This window comes from Eretmochelys imbricata, chromosome 8, assembly GCF_965152235.1.
Source record: "Eretmochelys imbricata isolate rEreImb1 chromosome 8, rEreImb1.hap1, whole genome shotgun sequence".
Classification (NCBI taxonomy): Eukaryota; Metazoa; Chordata; order Testudines; family Cheloniidae; genus Eretmochelys; species Eretmochelys imbricata.
The window spans coordinates 41,250,868-41,266,744 of NC_135579.1; the positions used below are offsets into that span (position 1 = coordinate 41,250,868).

At 46.7% G+C, this 15,877-nt stretch overlaps 1 protein-coding gene across 1 annotated transcript; it reads right to left on the reverse strand.

Annotated features, from left to right (window-relative positions):
• Positions 1-11,789: 11,789 nt before the first annotated feature.
• Positions 11,790-15,037, reverse strand: RGS4 (regulator of G protein signaling 4). The gene is made up of 4 exons (XM_077824447.1): positions 14,937-15,037; positions 13,961-14,022; positions 12,629-12,799; positions 11,790-12,052 (listed from the first exon to the last, which is right to left on the reverse strand). Exons 1-4 carry the CDS (start codon positions 15,029-15,031, stop codon positions 11,790-11,792), a joined length of 591 nt encoding a protein of 196 aa, XP_077680573.1. The 5' UTR covers positions 15,032-15,037.
• Positions 15,038-15,877: the final 840 nt, after the last annotated feature.

A 15,877-nucleotide genomic window follows, 5' to 3' on the forward strand; every position in this document is an offset into this window, starting at 1 on the left:
TCTTTACACAATGTGCATGATAATGAAGTTAGGCCATTTCCTGCACAAATCCAGGTTCTCTCACTCCCTCACCCCCCTCCAAAAACCCACCCCCATACACACACAGACTCACTCTCCTGCTGGTAATTTGGATGAGCTATTACCAGCAGGAGAGTGAGTCTGTGTGTGTATGGGGGTGGGTTTTTGGAGGGGGGTGAGGGAGTGAGAGAACCTGGATTTGTGCAGGAAATGGCCTAACTTCATTATCATGCACATTGTGTAAAGAGTTGTCACTTTGGATGGGCTATCACCAGCAGGAGAGTGAATTTGTGTGGGGGGGTGGAGGGTGAGAAAACCTGGATTTGTGCTGGAAATGGCCTAACCTGACGATTACTTTAGATAAGCTATTACCAGCAGGACAGTGGGGTGGGAGGAGGTATTGTTTCATATTCTCTGTGTATATATAAAGTCTGCTGCAGTTTCCACGGTATGCATCTGATGAAGTGAGCTGTAGCTCACGAAAGCTCATGCTCAAATAAATTGGTTAGTCTCTAAGGTGCCACAACTACTCCTTTTCTTTTTGCGAATACAGACTAACACGGCTGTTACTCTGAAACCTGTCATTCTCCAGTAGGTATCTGGTTTGGCTGGTCCTTTGGGTGGTTGCTTAAAATACACAGTTCTCCATACACATATATGCACACACATACACACTTGATCACCCACATACACACAGATTTTTAGTCAGTTTCTGCCAGGTGTCCAAATTTGTTCATGCAAATTTTACATGCTCAGCTGCTTGTTTGCCTACTTATCAGATGTATGCCTGCAAAACAGCTACTTCAGGGCTAACTAGCCAATCTGATCACATAAACACGGGCAGCCATTTCACACCCAAAATTTAAGGGCATCTTTTGAAAATGTGATCCTAAAAGCCTACTCTTGTAGCTATCTGATTTGGATTCCAACACATGTAATCTTTGTTCCCTGAATCCTGTGCAGGGTAATTTACACAGGAGAACAAGTTGGGGTGGGTTGGGTATTTATGGTGAAGTCAGGACTGTGCCTTGCACTCATTAAAAGGAAAGGGGGATGCCATAGGTATCAAATGTGCCATAGGAACCATGGGCATAAGATGTACATTGACCATTTCCTGACAGTTGAAGCTGTGAAAAGTGCTGTGGGTTATTTTGGTAACCACTGGTGGGTACATCCTAACCTGTGCTCTTATACCAGATACTCAAACTTCTCAGATCTTCCCCAGTCAACCAGATCTCTCATAGTAAATTCCTTAGAAAATTCCTCTTTGTCTCATGAAAGCACAGTGCACTCATGCCCATAAAAACCAGATATTGGCTGTATTAGGACAGCACAGCGATGTGCTGGGTGGCCCTGTGCTGAGATGTGGTTTGTAGCCTAAAAACTGCTTTAGTTTGTCATGTGCTATCACAACAACCTCTGGTGGCACCTGGGCAGCAAGACACCTTGGGCCTGGGTTTGAGTTCTTTTGAAAGTGTAGTCTATCAGAAGCCCCTCCTGGCCTCCACTTCTGCGACAGAAAGGATAAACCTCCTCTCCTAGATACTTAATTTTGAACTAGGTCCGATTTAGCCTAGTTCTCCATTAGCTACAGAAGGGCCTGTGCAATGTGACCTCAGAAGCATTTGGGATTTCTAAAAGCTGTGTTTGTGTAGACTGTTCACTTTGTTTATTCACTCTGGCATACAGACAGCCTGAAAAGTGACAAATGACACAACCTGATGAGGAAGCGGATAATTCTGAAACCCAAGCAACATCTGCTATGGGACCAATACCATCTATAATGTGTCTGTTATCAAGTATTTTATATATTCTCTGTTACTCTTACTTTTATTATGTTACACGTGTATCAGCATGATATATACAGCATTATATATTTGTATTCTTATATACACATTATATATATATTAATCATGTTAACTTCACTTGAGTCCTTAGTGAGTCAGTGAATCAAAACATACCATTTAAATGCATGTTAGCTAACAACAAGATTGTTCACTTTTCACACTTGCCCATTGCCTCTCACAGCCATGAGCACTGAATAGAAGTAGAATGGTTTCAGGTATTTTATTGAGCTAAAATTCAGCCTTTCACTGGTATCTTCCTATCTGGTACAGAACCTGGAGAATCTTCAGGACCATAATCTCTTTAAATCTACCCTTTGTGCACTGACGAGGTTAACATCATGTAATGTCAAACCAAACCACATCCCACTACAAGAGGTGAACATCTGTATGGGTCAGCTCCCATGACAAAGCCTGTCTTGTAGGGTGCTGAGTGGCTCCCCCAAGGGGCTCTTATCCATCCACACTCATGGCCTCAGGACAGGATGGTACAGGGTGTGTCCCCCCACAGAGGCATTGCCATGTCAGGGCAGTGCAGGCTAGGTCAACTGGGTCCGTTCTGTAACATGCATGTAACCTTCAATATAACCAGAATATAAACATTTTATCACTGACATGGCTCTGTGGCTTGTTTATTTACTTCATCTCTTTATGATCAAGGTCAAGTATCAGGCTTAGCTTCAGCAATGCATTTCCAGGACTTGGCTTTTATTAGAAAGGCAAATGAAAGCAGGCACAGAGCAAAATGAAGCCCCAGGCCTCTGCTACAACAGAGAGAGAGAGATTTCCTGGGGATTAAAAAATGAACCAGCAACCACTGGAGATTGGCCTGCCCCAGATTGCTGGTGTGAGCCCCTTCAGCCCCAGCACACTTCAACTGGTAACCATAGACCACCACTTGGTAACCAAAGACTGGGACCAACCCTTCCCATTGTGATGTGTTTGGTCTCAGAGACCCCCTTGGGACTGTCACCTGAGGTGCTAGAATTACATCTGAGCCCGTTTTCCCTGATGGCGTGGGACTCCAGAACCCTGTCTTGTTGAGCCAGATATGCTACCCTGCTGCAACACAGACCCAGGTTTGAACCACGCCCCTAAAGCTGCAGACTTTAACTGAAAACCACTCAGCAGGTTAACTGAAAACCACTCCAGCAACCAGACATCCAGTTCCCAGTGGGATCCAAACCCCAAATAAATCCATTTTATTCTGTATGAAGCTTATACAGGGTAAACTCATGAAATGTCAGCCCTCTATAACACTGATAGAGAGATATGTGCAGCTGTTCACTCCCCCAGGTATTAATCACTTACTCTGGGTTTACTAATAAACAAAAGTGATTTTATTAAGTATAAAAAGTAGGATTTAAGTGGTTTCAAGTAATAACAGACAGAACAAAGTAATGACAGGTTTCAGAGTAACAGCCGTGTTAGTCTGTATTCGCAAAAAGAAAAGGAGGACTTGTGGCACCTTAGAGACTAACCAATTTATTTGAGCATGAGCTTTCGTGAGCTACAGCTCAATGCATCCGATGAAGTGAGCTGTAGCTCACGAAAGCTCATGCTCAAATAAATTGGTTAGTCTCTAAGGTGCCACAAGTACTCCTTTTCTTTTTAGAACAAAGTAAGTTACCAAGCAAAATAAAACAAAACACGCAAGTCTAAGCCTAATACATTAAGAAACTGAATACAGGTAAATCTCACCCTCAGATGCTCCAATAAGCTTCTTTCACAGATTAGACTCCTTCTTAGTCTGGGTCCAATCCTTTCCCCTGGTACAGCCCTTGTTAGTTCCAGCTCAGGTGGTAACTAGGGGATTTCTCAGGATTGGCAGTCCCCTTTGTTCTGTTCCACCCTCTTTTATAGCTTTGGCACACGGTGGGAATCTTTTGTCTGTCTGCGTCCCCACCCCTTCCTCTAAATGGAAAAGCATCAGGTTTAAGATGGATTCCAGTTCAGGTGACATGGTCACATGTCACTGTAAGACCTCCTTCTTCATTACCTAAGAGCTAGAAAACAGGTACACAGGAAGGCTCGCAGGTAAATAAATCCATTCACAGTCCATTGGTTCTGAAGCACCCTTAATGGCTTCCACTTAACATGTTTACATCAAAAAGAAAAGGAGTACTTGTGGCACCTTAGAGACTAACGAATTTATTTGAGCATAAGCTTTTGTGAGCTACAGAAGTGAGCTGTAGCTCACGAAAGCTTATGCTCAAATAAATTGGTTAGTCTCTAAGGTGCCACAAGTACTCCTTTCCTTTTTGTGAATACAGACTAACACGGCAGTTACTCTGAAACCTGTTTACATCAGTAACACAAGTATATATCTTATTCTCCTAACTCCAGACATAGAAATAACACATGCAAACAAATAGGATGAACACACACAGTAGATCATAAGCTTTGTAATGATACTGTACAAGAGACCTTTTGCATGAAGCATATTCCAGATACATCATATTCACACTTATAAATATATTTCCATTAAACATATGGAGTGCAACGTCATACCCATACTGTGCATTTGGCTGTCCTGGCCTGTAGTATGACAGCCCCCCTGCATCACTCCTCTGGCAGAGAAGTGCCACTCCTCTCCTCTGCCCCAAATCAGGTCAAAGTGAAAATTAAAAATTGTTTTTTTGTTTTTCCTGAGGAGCCAGAAAACTCATTATTAGCCCAGCTCTGGTGCCCAGCCCTTTGACACAAATCACCGCACATGGAGTGAGGGGGTTATTCAGGTGAAAGGATAGAATTGGCACTTTCACAGGGTTTTTAGCAAGTAATGAGGCAAAAATCCCCAAAGTCCCTTTTCACAGCAATTCAGAATTTGCTGACACCTGGCTCTTGAATGAATGCCAGCTGTGGGTGGGGAGAGCTGAAACCAAAGGAAAGACCCAGCTGAGGAGTGAAGGTGAGGCATGCATGGCAGCTCTGCTAGTTGCAGTATATCATGGGGATCAGTCTCTAGTCTGCTGTGAATATAGAATGTTTCAGCGGAGGGCAGCATGACACAGAATGCAGCTGAGACAGATTCTCTCCAGCGCCCTGGGACCCTGATAGCACAACAGCCATTCAGGAGCCAAGACAAGACATGGCAGCTCCAAGCAGTAATGCCCTGACACAGAAGGGGCAGTCCAGATACAAGAGGGACATTGTCCCTGCTGCTAAGTGCTCTAGCCTACAGAGGATCCACTGCTGCCAGGAAAGAGCCCTGTTGCAGGGCATGAGGAGGCTGTTCCTTAAGGCCAGAGAAAGCAAGTGGTATTTCAGCTCCAGGAGACCTCCCAAGGCATGCTGACAGCTAGGGGCAGAGCCAGGGCAATCATATATGGACACAAAGCATCTGTGTAAGGGTGCCCATGGCACACCGAGTAGACCCTGCATCCAAAGGTGCTGTGCCAGCTCTTTGGCCTGCCCTGGGCAAAGCTGGGTGCTGGTGTGCTTGAATCTTGCCCACTTGTCCTGGTGGGGAGCTGATTTTTAAGTGTCTGGAGGGGGGCGGCTCCCATGTGAGATCCCTGGTTAGGGATTGCCAAACTAGGAGCAGGGCCCGCCTAGCATGGCACTTCAAGACAGCATGTTAATGCCCATGTCTCAGGAGGTCACAGAGCTCTGCCTGGTCAATGCTATGATCAGTGAGCAGCACTCACTGTGCTGTCATTGCCCAGAGGTCCTGGGTCAGGGACATGTCTGGCTGGATGGATATCCCTGGCATGTCATGCTCCCTAGCACAAATGCTAAGAGAATGGGTGGTCAGAGGGAGAGTCTGGGAGGCAACAACACTGTGGAGCCCCTGTGACATACCAGGGTACAATCCAGACCAATGAGTAGCTGTGTCACCCCTACCCTGTAACGTGGGCTGCCCTTTACAATGTCTTGCTGCAGTAGGCTCCATCCTGGATTGCTCATAAACAGCCTTCAGCATGTAAGTCACTCCCAGCCATGTCTGTGTGTGCTGCTGCCAGCCAGCCACACCTTGGCTCCTACCAGCCTTGGTTATGCTGCAGGGTGACCCCAACACAGCCCCAGTCCTGGATCTTTCCCCAGAAATATATGTCCTGTACTGCCCAGCCCTATCCTGCACAGTACATATATACTGAGTCCATTATTCCTTTAAGGGAATAATATACACATAACTTGTTACCCCAAATGGAGTTACCCAGACCCTTCAACTTGAACACTCTGGATTAGATAAAACAGTAAAACCAGTTTAGTAACTACAAAGAGAGAGATTTTAAGTGAGTACAAATTATGAGGTATAAAAGTCAGAAATCGTTACAAGAAAAATAGAGGTAAAATGCTTACTGGTGCCTAACAACCTATATTAGATTCAAAACAAAAGTTCTTTCACCACGTGCTTTCAGCAGTTTTACTCTTTAGGTCAGTTCCCCTCCCCCAGAGTCCAACGGCTGCTTCCTTTGCCTCTTTAGTTGTGAATGTGATGGGCAGGGAGGGGAGGTGCGTTGGGATATCTGCCCCTTCTTTCTATAATCCTGTATCCACTTTGAGAAGCATTTCCAGCCAGAGCAAGGTGACAGGCAGTCTGTGTGGAAGGAAACTCCATGCTGTTTCTTCACTAAGATGTAAATTTTTGCCTGCCCCCTTTCCCGACAAAGAATAGCCACTTGTTAGGTAACTGTCCATCAGACTTGTTTACACATGGCTCAGGCATCAGCTTCCCCTTTGTCTCTGAAGAACTGGTTTGGCCACTTCCCAGACTTCTCTGGAAACATACTTTTAGTCATGATTTCATCTTGTGTTTATAATTTCACATATAATGCTGCAATTTGCATTTTTAAATAATACCTCACAAGGGCATATCTTGTATAAGCATTATTACAAAGGGCATAGGGTGTGAACACAGGGTTATATTCTGTCACAGCCCCCAGCCCACCAGAGCACAGGAAGGGAAGCTGGTGGCTCAAGCACACGGAACAGGTCTCTGATTCCACTGCAAGACCACTTATGGAACGGGGGAGGGAGATCTGGTCAGGATGGGGCTGTGCAGACAGAGGCGGCATGTTCTTGAAGAGAAGATATAAGCACCCAAGTCACTCCTTCAGGAAAGGCTGGCAGCTTCACTGTGAGACACCTGTCAGGCATCTTGACCAGACCCAGCTGCTGTCATAAACACCAAACACTACCTGGCAGATCAGAGTGCACCAAGTGAGGGGTAGCTTGGAACAATGAGCTGGAACCAGGACCCAGTCATCAGCTCTGCAGGGAGTTCTGCAGTTCAGGGGGAGTTGGTGCTGGTCATCTACAGCCAGTTTCTAACCCCTTTTCACTGTTCATCCCAGTAGGGAACCCAGGAACTGGAGCTGGGTGAAGTGGGTATTTGCACTCAGGGATGTTCATCTGATGCTGTTTGTCTCTGCAACCCCATGAGCTGCAGTGGCATGCTATAAATTACATAAAACACTAGAGTAAAGGACTTTCCGCTTGCAAGGGAAACACTGAAGGGTCAGCCCAGGCACCAGCTCCTGCATCCTGCTGATCACATGAATGGGACATGGGATAAATGTGCCAGGAGCTGCAGTGAGAGCAGCGCAGTGAAGCACAGATACCTGAGCTCACACTAACAAATGGGAATGCACCTGTTTTGGAACATCACCCAGATCAGCATCAACCACTTCATGCTGCCAGCATGCCGTGGGGTGGGGGTGGCCTGGGTTCCACACACTGGCCTATGTTGGCAAGGACCAGCAGAAAAGTAGAGGGGTCTCTGGCAGATCATGGTGTAGGACAGTGGAGCCCAGGGATGGACTGGCCCATGGGATGCTGGAAACTCACCAGACAAAGCAATAATCCTCTGCCTGGAGGGTAAATAAACTGCCTTCATCTTGCAGCCAGGCTAGTGATGGCTTGGGTCTATCTGACAAACTTGAACACTTTGGGTCAGAAATATCATGAGGCCCGTGGAAACCAGAATGTGGCCAATTATTCTGAATTCTTGAACACCTGCTCCAGGATGCATTTGCATCTCCCTGCCCCAAGTCCAGTTTGAGATGCTGGGTATTTATGCTTCACAGTCTCCTGATGGGTCATCACAGAAATCACAGCTGGTTCACACAATTTAGAATGAAAGACTTTTTGGCTGAAAACCCTCCAGGAAAATACACTATTTCCCATTCCTGCTTTGTCCCATTTCAGATATCCCTGCCATCCAGTCAGGGAACAAACCGAGCTGCATTTCCCCCTCAGTAACTGCAGGGGTCTGTGAAGGAGCAGAGAAACTGCTGCCTGGCACAGCAGGGGTTAAAGAAAACCTGTGGGTTCAGCTAGCCCCACCCTGTTATACCTGCAGCCAATGCCAGGCCTGGAGTGGGGAGAAAAGAAGGGAGCCTGCCTCAGTTAGGGGCTGACTGGTGAAGAGGCAGGAGTTCTCTGTTTGAAGGCATAGACTGACAACCCTACCAGCCAATGCAGCCACTGAAGGCAAGTAAGTCTTCCCCTCTCAGTGGGAGCCTGTGGGTATGCCACAACTGTGGGGTAACTGGCCCAATGGGGCCTCACCCCAAACTAAAAGGACTTTCATAGAGAGCAGCCCAGGAAAAGAGGTTCTGAACCCCCCTGTCTCCTCACAGCTGGGAAAAAGATCCATCTCCCCTGTTTAGGGGTTTGAGTGACACAGGACCCTGTGCCAGGACCTGAGGGAGAAGGAGGGGTCTGGTCCCCCTACAGCCTCCTAATCAACAATCTAGCCACTAGGCTGCCTGGCCACTGAAGGCCCAATCACAGGGCTCCATATCAGATTGGGAGGGTGGGGCAGCTTCAACCATGATACTAGGGACTACTTACACACATGGAAACTTTAGGGTTTTTTGGAGATAACTTAGAAATTAGCTGACAGGAGCACTGTATCTAATTCCTATATAAAGAGAGAAAATTTTGTATGCAAACACCAATTAAAACCATATTTTAAGTTTATATGTAAGTTTAGAACAATCAAGAGATAATATAGCAAGATATTCACAGTCCAAGCCTTGAGGTATCATAAGAATGGTCATACTATGTCAGACCAATGGTCCAGCTAGATCAGTATCCCATCTTCCAACAGTGGCTAATGCCAGGTGCTTCAGTGGGAATAAACAGAACAGGCAATCATCAAGTGATCCATTCCCTGTCATCCACTCCCAGCTTCTGGCAGTTAGAGTCTATCTAGGGACATCCAGAGTATGGGGTTGCAAACCTGACCATCTTGGATAATAGCCATTGATGGACCTATCCTCCATGAAATTATCTAATTCTTTTTAGAACCCTGTTATAACTTTCAGAGTAACAGCCGTGTTAGTCTGTATTCGCAGAAAGAAAAGGAGTACTTGTGGCACCTTAGAGACTAACGAATTTATTTGAGCATGAGCTTTCGTGAGCTACAGCTCACTTCATCAGATGCATACCGTGGAACTTTATAACTTTATAACTTTTATAACTTTTTATAACTTTATAACTTTGGCCTTCACAACATCCATCTGATAATGTGTTCCACAGGTTGATTGTGCATTATGTGGAAAAAGTACTTCACTAGGTTTGTTTTAAACCTGCTGGGTATTAATTTCATTGGGTGATCCTTGGTTCTTGTGTTATGTGAAGGCATAAATAACACTTCCTTATTCACCTTCTCTTCATCAGTCAGGATTTTTTAGACCTTTGCCATATCCCCCCCAGTTGTCTCTTTCCAAGCTGAAAAGTCCCAGTCTTTTTTAGTGTCTCCTCATATGGAAGCTGTTCCATATCCCTAAGCATTTTTGTTGCACTTCTCTGTATCTTTTTCAATTCCAATATATTTTTGAGATAGTCTGACCAGATCTGCACACAGTTAACATGGATTTATATGGCATTATGACATTTTCTGTCTTATTTATCCCTTTCCTAATGTTTCCTAACATTCTGTTAGCTTTTTTGACTGCTGCTACACATTGAGCAGCTGTTTTCAGAGAACTAACCACTTGAGAAAGATCATGGAGTCATTGTGAAAACAGCTAATTTAGACCCCATCATTTTGTATGTATAGTTGGGACTATATTTTTCAATGTGCATTACTTTGCATTTACTTTTCTATATCAGTTTTGGAGCCTTAAGACAACTTTAACCAGTAAATAAAATTCATGCAGAATATTTGCTCAATATCATTGTCCTTATAACATCACACCAGTCACCCTCAAACACCCACATACTTTTTTATTTTCATTTATATTGCCTTCTTCAAAATTATAAGCAAGCAAATATATGCAGTCTTACTTTGTATATCTTTCTCATAGATTTAATTAGATGGATTTAAAAACTGGCTAACTGTTAGGTCTAAGAATGTAATTGTAAACAGGGAACCATCTTCAACCAGAGTTTGTTTTTAGTGGGGTCCTGCAAAGATCAGTTCTTATACTTACATTATTTTACATTTTTATTAGTGACATGGAGGAAAACATAAAATCATCACTGATAAACTTTGCAGTCTATTCACCCTGCCTTTAAGCAGAGCTCAGGCAGGGGTTAGCACCAAACCCAGTCTACGGAGCTCAGGCAGTGGTGAGAGCCAAGCACAGCCAAAAGAGCTCTGGTAGGGGGCTGGGCAACCCAGGACAACACAGACCCCATTCAAGGGGCTCTCTCTGGGTGTTACACCCAGTGTGCAGATTTGCAGGGCTGGGAGGGGAAGATTTCCCAAAAGTATTGCTAAAGGTTTTGTGTGGTTTGTTCCATGCAGTGGCTGCAGCATCATTCCACAGGGAAGATGGGAAGGGAAACAGGCTGGGTGGCTCCAGGGTGCAGGCTGTCTCAGGGGCCTGAAGTAAACCTGCAGCAGCAGAGGAAGAGTTGACCATCACAATCCTCTCAGAGGCATGGCAGCGGGTGGGCTGGTTAGACTGAAAATGTGTAACCTGGCAGTTGCCATATAAAATAAACTTGGAACTGTTCCTGAATTGACTTGCTAATGGTGTAACATCTCCCCATGCCCGGCTGTAAGCAGGTGTGAGCGGACCCTGGTCGTCGTCGGGATTGAACTGGGGCTTAGTGCATGAGCCTCTACCACAGACTCATTTAACTCTCTCTCTAAGTGGTCTCTGTGCCACTAGATGGAACACAACACCACACCCAGAAGGTGTGTTTGTTAAACAGGCACTGGAGAAACCCTGGATAATCTGGAGACTCTGCAAATAATGTGAGATCATAAACCAAGGTTCAGCAATGATACATCTTTCCACACACGCTGCCTCAGAAAGGACCACTGCCAGGGTACAAGCAAACCATAACCTACATGGTCCTACAGCCCACACAATGGCACAGCATGGGCATTGTGCCATGGTTTTCCTGTGTCTAACAGACCTTCCCCTGGGCTGGCTCCTGCCTGCCTGGGTAAGTCAGGGAGATACAGTGTTTCTTGTCTCTCCCTGTGCTTACCCTAGAGGTGACACAGGGACCCCCAGCCATGAGCCTCACGTTGCAGGCATCTAAACATTTAGGGAGTTGGCAACTGCAGGAGAGAGCAGATACACACTCACACAAGGACATGTACTCTAGTCCAGGGAGTGTTTGTCCCCTCGGCCCCCATTCCTGGGTATACAGGTCACACCCACATAGGCCTAAGGCCTTGGTAATAAAGCACTGCTGAGCAGGGCCTGCACATTAGTGCTTTGGGAGCCACATGGAAAGAACACAATGCACACTTGATGCTTTAACCCTTAACGTTGCCATTGACTTTGAGTGTCAGGAAACCTGTCTCCAGGGGCTCATGCGCTGATGGTGGCTGAGTAGATGATGCGTTTTGATGCTCAAACTAGTGGTGGCTGGAATTACCGGTGCTGAATTAGACAGTGGGTACAGGTGAGGACCGCAGACAGCTCTTGGCAACAATGTTTCATGCCAAGGAGTGCTTTGCTGGCATGCATCCCCAGAGTCCCAGAAGACCTGCCAGCTCCCCACTCAGAGCTAAGCACACTGAGGGACCAGAGAGGAGGAGCAGGCTAAGGCGGGAGACGTAGCTCTTTTGTGGCTCTCAGTCGCACAAGTAGTTGTAGATGGGCTGACCAAGTCGAGGTAGAAGTGAGATTTGAGGAAGTGGCAGTAAGAATCCTTCTCCATGAGGATGAAGATTTTTCTCTGAGCCTCACTGAAGCACAACAGGGTGGGCTTGAGAACATTGTGGCTGGTCACTTCCCATGTGCAGGAAGGGAGGGAGAGATTAGCACAGGCTGGTCTGGATGCAGCCAGGCAAGGAATGGAGAGCCAGGGTTTGCTCCAGATATTTTCCCAGCTAGTCTGTTAAATGCACCTAGAAAGGGTTGGCTCTCACTGCAGAATCCACCCAGTCAGAACTCAGTGGAAGTAAAGGGGGGCTGCTTGGACCGCAGTGGGATCTCCAGCTACAAATGGGATTATTTGCATGAGTGGCTCCCCAAGTCTGGGGTTGGGAAGGGTATTTTCCCTTCTTTGGGACACTGAGGGGCAGGGTGGCATGTCCCCGGGATAGATTCTTTCAGGTGCATGGAATGCGCATGGGGAACCTCCGTTTGTCTGGTCCTCTTCTCCTTGTTTTGACATTTGGAGTGCATAAGGTGGGGACTGAGCCCCTCTGAGAAGAGCTCATTTAAAGCAGTGAAAGTGCCATAGTTCAGCTGCACTTTTGACTGGCATTTTGTCCACACAGCAAAGCCCCTCCGCCACCGCTCTGAAGAGCCAGGGCCAAATTCTCAGGAGACGTGCTGTTGTAGGGCCAGCTGCCCACTCTGCTTAGCCCTGAGCTGAGGGTTCTCTAGAGGGTGCTCCACCTACTTCTCTAGTAGCCTGCAAAGAGATGAACTCTTCGTAAATCATCCTGGCCTTGGGGCTAAGCTTGGCTGGCAATTTGGTTTTCTTGTACTCCTCGCAGCTCACCCAGAACTCAATATTCTCCTCACTGTACTCAGACTTGAGGAAAGCCCGGAAAGCAGCCAGCCCACCTGCAGATGGGGTGAAAGCAATAGGAAGCAAGTGAGTCCCCTCGGCTGCTAGCTTCTCTTAGCTGTGTTAGGGTGATCCCAAGTAGCCAATGGGCTGCTGCCCAGAAATCCGCAGACAGCAGCTCCTCACCGCAGAGGCTGCGTGTTTGGCTTGGTCTTCCTCTTGGGATTTCCAGAGCTGGTAAATGGCTGGCACAGTGAGGCCTCGGGGCAGGCAAATAGCATGGCCCCTCAGGCACCAACTCCCAAGCAGTGACCTTTCCTGGGGCAGCCAACAGGAGCACACAGATAGACCCTGTCCCAGCCGATCCCAGGCAGGCCATTAATGCACAGTGTGTGATTCCAGGCCTGGGAACCTCTCTGGCTTGGTGGCACAGAGCCCAGGGGCTGCAGCGCAGGGTGAGAGGGGCTTGTACTTGAGCAGCTGGAGATATGTCCATCACTGCCTGACCTTCGTGTCACCCATGACAAGCTTTACCCTGAGAACAAACTTCAGGAAGGCCTGGAGCTGCACATGTCCTGGCTGCATGCCCACAATAGGCCAACAGGGGTGAATTCTGTGGAACTGGCCCCAGGAAAACAACCAGAGCTGAGCGCTGGGACAAGCTTGTGAGGCCAGGAAACAAGATTGGCCAAATTCACTCTGGTTTAACGCAGCTAGCTTCAATGGAATTGCATCAGGGACGACTATGGCCCAACATTTGCCTTCTTTCAGGGTGAATAGGACAGAAATGTGAGACGTGCTGGGGTCAGCAGCAGAGCTGACACTGACCACAGTCTGGGACCAAGGCAGAGCCACTCCCTCCATGTTTGGGAAATTGTGGGTCCCTTGAGTTCCCCACACAGCCTGAGGATGAGATTTCATCTGTTCCCAACTTCCTTAGAGCACGTGCTGCTTTACCAATAAGGGATAGTTCAGTGCGAATGCCATGGTCTGTTCTCATAGCCACCAACAGGTCTTGAGTCTGCCTTCTGCCAAGTCTACATGCAGTGGAACCTGTCTCCACTCCAGCTCCACTGCCCTCTGTGCCTGTGACCTTCCCTAGCCTGGAGTTGTACCATGCGGCACCAGCCTAGGATCACTCATCATACCAAATAGTCAACAGTACAGAATATGTTCTCTCCCCAGATCCCTCCAGCACAGTGGCCCCATCTACTTACTGTTATGATGTAACAGGTTCTCCAAACAGTCAGCCCATTTCTGGACTTTCTTGTGGCTAACTCTAGGAGGGGACAAAGGGATAGATGGAGTGTGGAGTTGACTAGGACTTTTGCTTAGCCCTCCAGTACATCACCACCAGGACTCTGTCCCTAAATGCACTGACCCATTCCACATCACTGGGATAGCCACAGGAGGGGTGTTCATCACTGATCTTCTGAGTTCAGGTAGAGCTCTATGGAGAGTCTAGTTCACATGCACAACACAGCACACACCACCAGAAGGGGCTGGGGAAATTTCCCCAGGGATGGTCCGTATGGACTTGAGTAGAGTTTGGGGTTGTTTGCCTCTCTCAGGAGCACTGAGTAGAGATTGGCCTTTAGGTTCAAGTCAGTGAATCCAACTGGGTGATTTCCTGAGACTGTAGGGGGTACTGTTAATTTGGCTAAAGGCACAAAGAACGTAGAATTGACACACCACAATAGGCCAATGGTCCAAGAGTCCTGCATGCTGCATCCTTTGTCCTGGGATGTACCATAACCTCCTAGCCCTGCATGCTGCCTGCTCTGTATCAGGACATATGTACTGCCCCCCTCTGTCCTGAGATGTGTCATATCCACCTAGCCCTGTGTGTTGCCTGCTGCATCCTGGGACTAGGGTTGCCAATTTTGGTTGGATGTATTCCTGGAGATGTAATCACATGACATAATCTTTAATTAAAGATTAATCTTTAATTTCTGGAGACTCCTGGCCAATCCTGGAAGGTTGGCAACCCTACCTAGGATGTACCATCTCCATCTAGTCCTTTGTGCTGCCTCCTTCAGTTCTGGGACGTACCATAACCATCCAGCCCTGTGTTCTGCCTGCTACTGTCCTGCTGTGGCACCACCAGGAATGCTAGTGAACTACTGTAACGAAGGAGCAAACGCTCCCTTCAGCATCAGGCCCTGCCATTCCTGCTGCTGGCTTTTCTCTTACCTCTGGGCTGGAGCCATTTTCTCCTTCTTGCTGTGGGAAGAGCTGTGCTCGCATGAATCAGGCTTCTGCAGTAAGAAATCCAGATGATGCTTCATATCTTTTGCACTGCAAGAAACAAACCAAGAAACCATTGATATAGGCTATTATTATTAAAAGCCAAAAGGCAGGGTCTTCATGCAAAATCAAACAGCTTATGGGCAAGGTTCTGTGGCCTGTAATGTGCAGGCGGTCAGACTATTTGATCATGATGGTCCCCTTCTGATCTTAAAGTCTATGAGCTTAGAACTCCTGAGTGTTACGGGCCCATTTCAGCTCTGCATGTTCAACTCTGATGCATCACTTCTCAGTGTGCACTTCTTCTCTTTTGGACAAATAGCATTAACATAGGAATTAAAGCAAGTGGGATCTTACATTCAGTGAACTAGACTTTCAACAGTATAACAAATATGATCATTGGAGCTTATAATGAGTTGCTTGATTAGCTGCCTGTTAGGAGATCACTGCAATAGAAGAGGTTTTATTTGCTATTATTTCATGTGAAATATAAAATGTAGTTATACTCAGAAAAGGATTACAATTATGTGACAAAGGCCCTTTCATCAGCTCTGTGCATATTCAAGGCCAATCTACCTGTTTATTGACAAAGCAGGTCTGACACTGTTACTTTACTTACTTGGCTTCCCAGAATCCTACCAGATGAGCACTCTGGATACGCTAATGAGCTGATCCTCACAACACCCTGTGAAATGGAGGCACAGAGCTTCTAAAGTGTCACAAAGGGAATCTGTGGAAAGGCCAGGAAATGAACTCAGAACTTCTGCATCCTAACAGCAAGGCTGCCCTTCCACTTTGCTGAGCCAATTCATTGATAGCAGAGCAAGCTGAGTTCCATCCTGATTGTAGCCCCATCAAAAGAAGTAGCTGATTGCAGAATCTCTGGG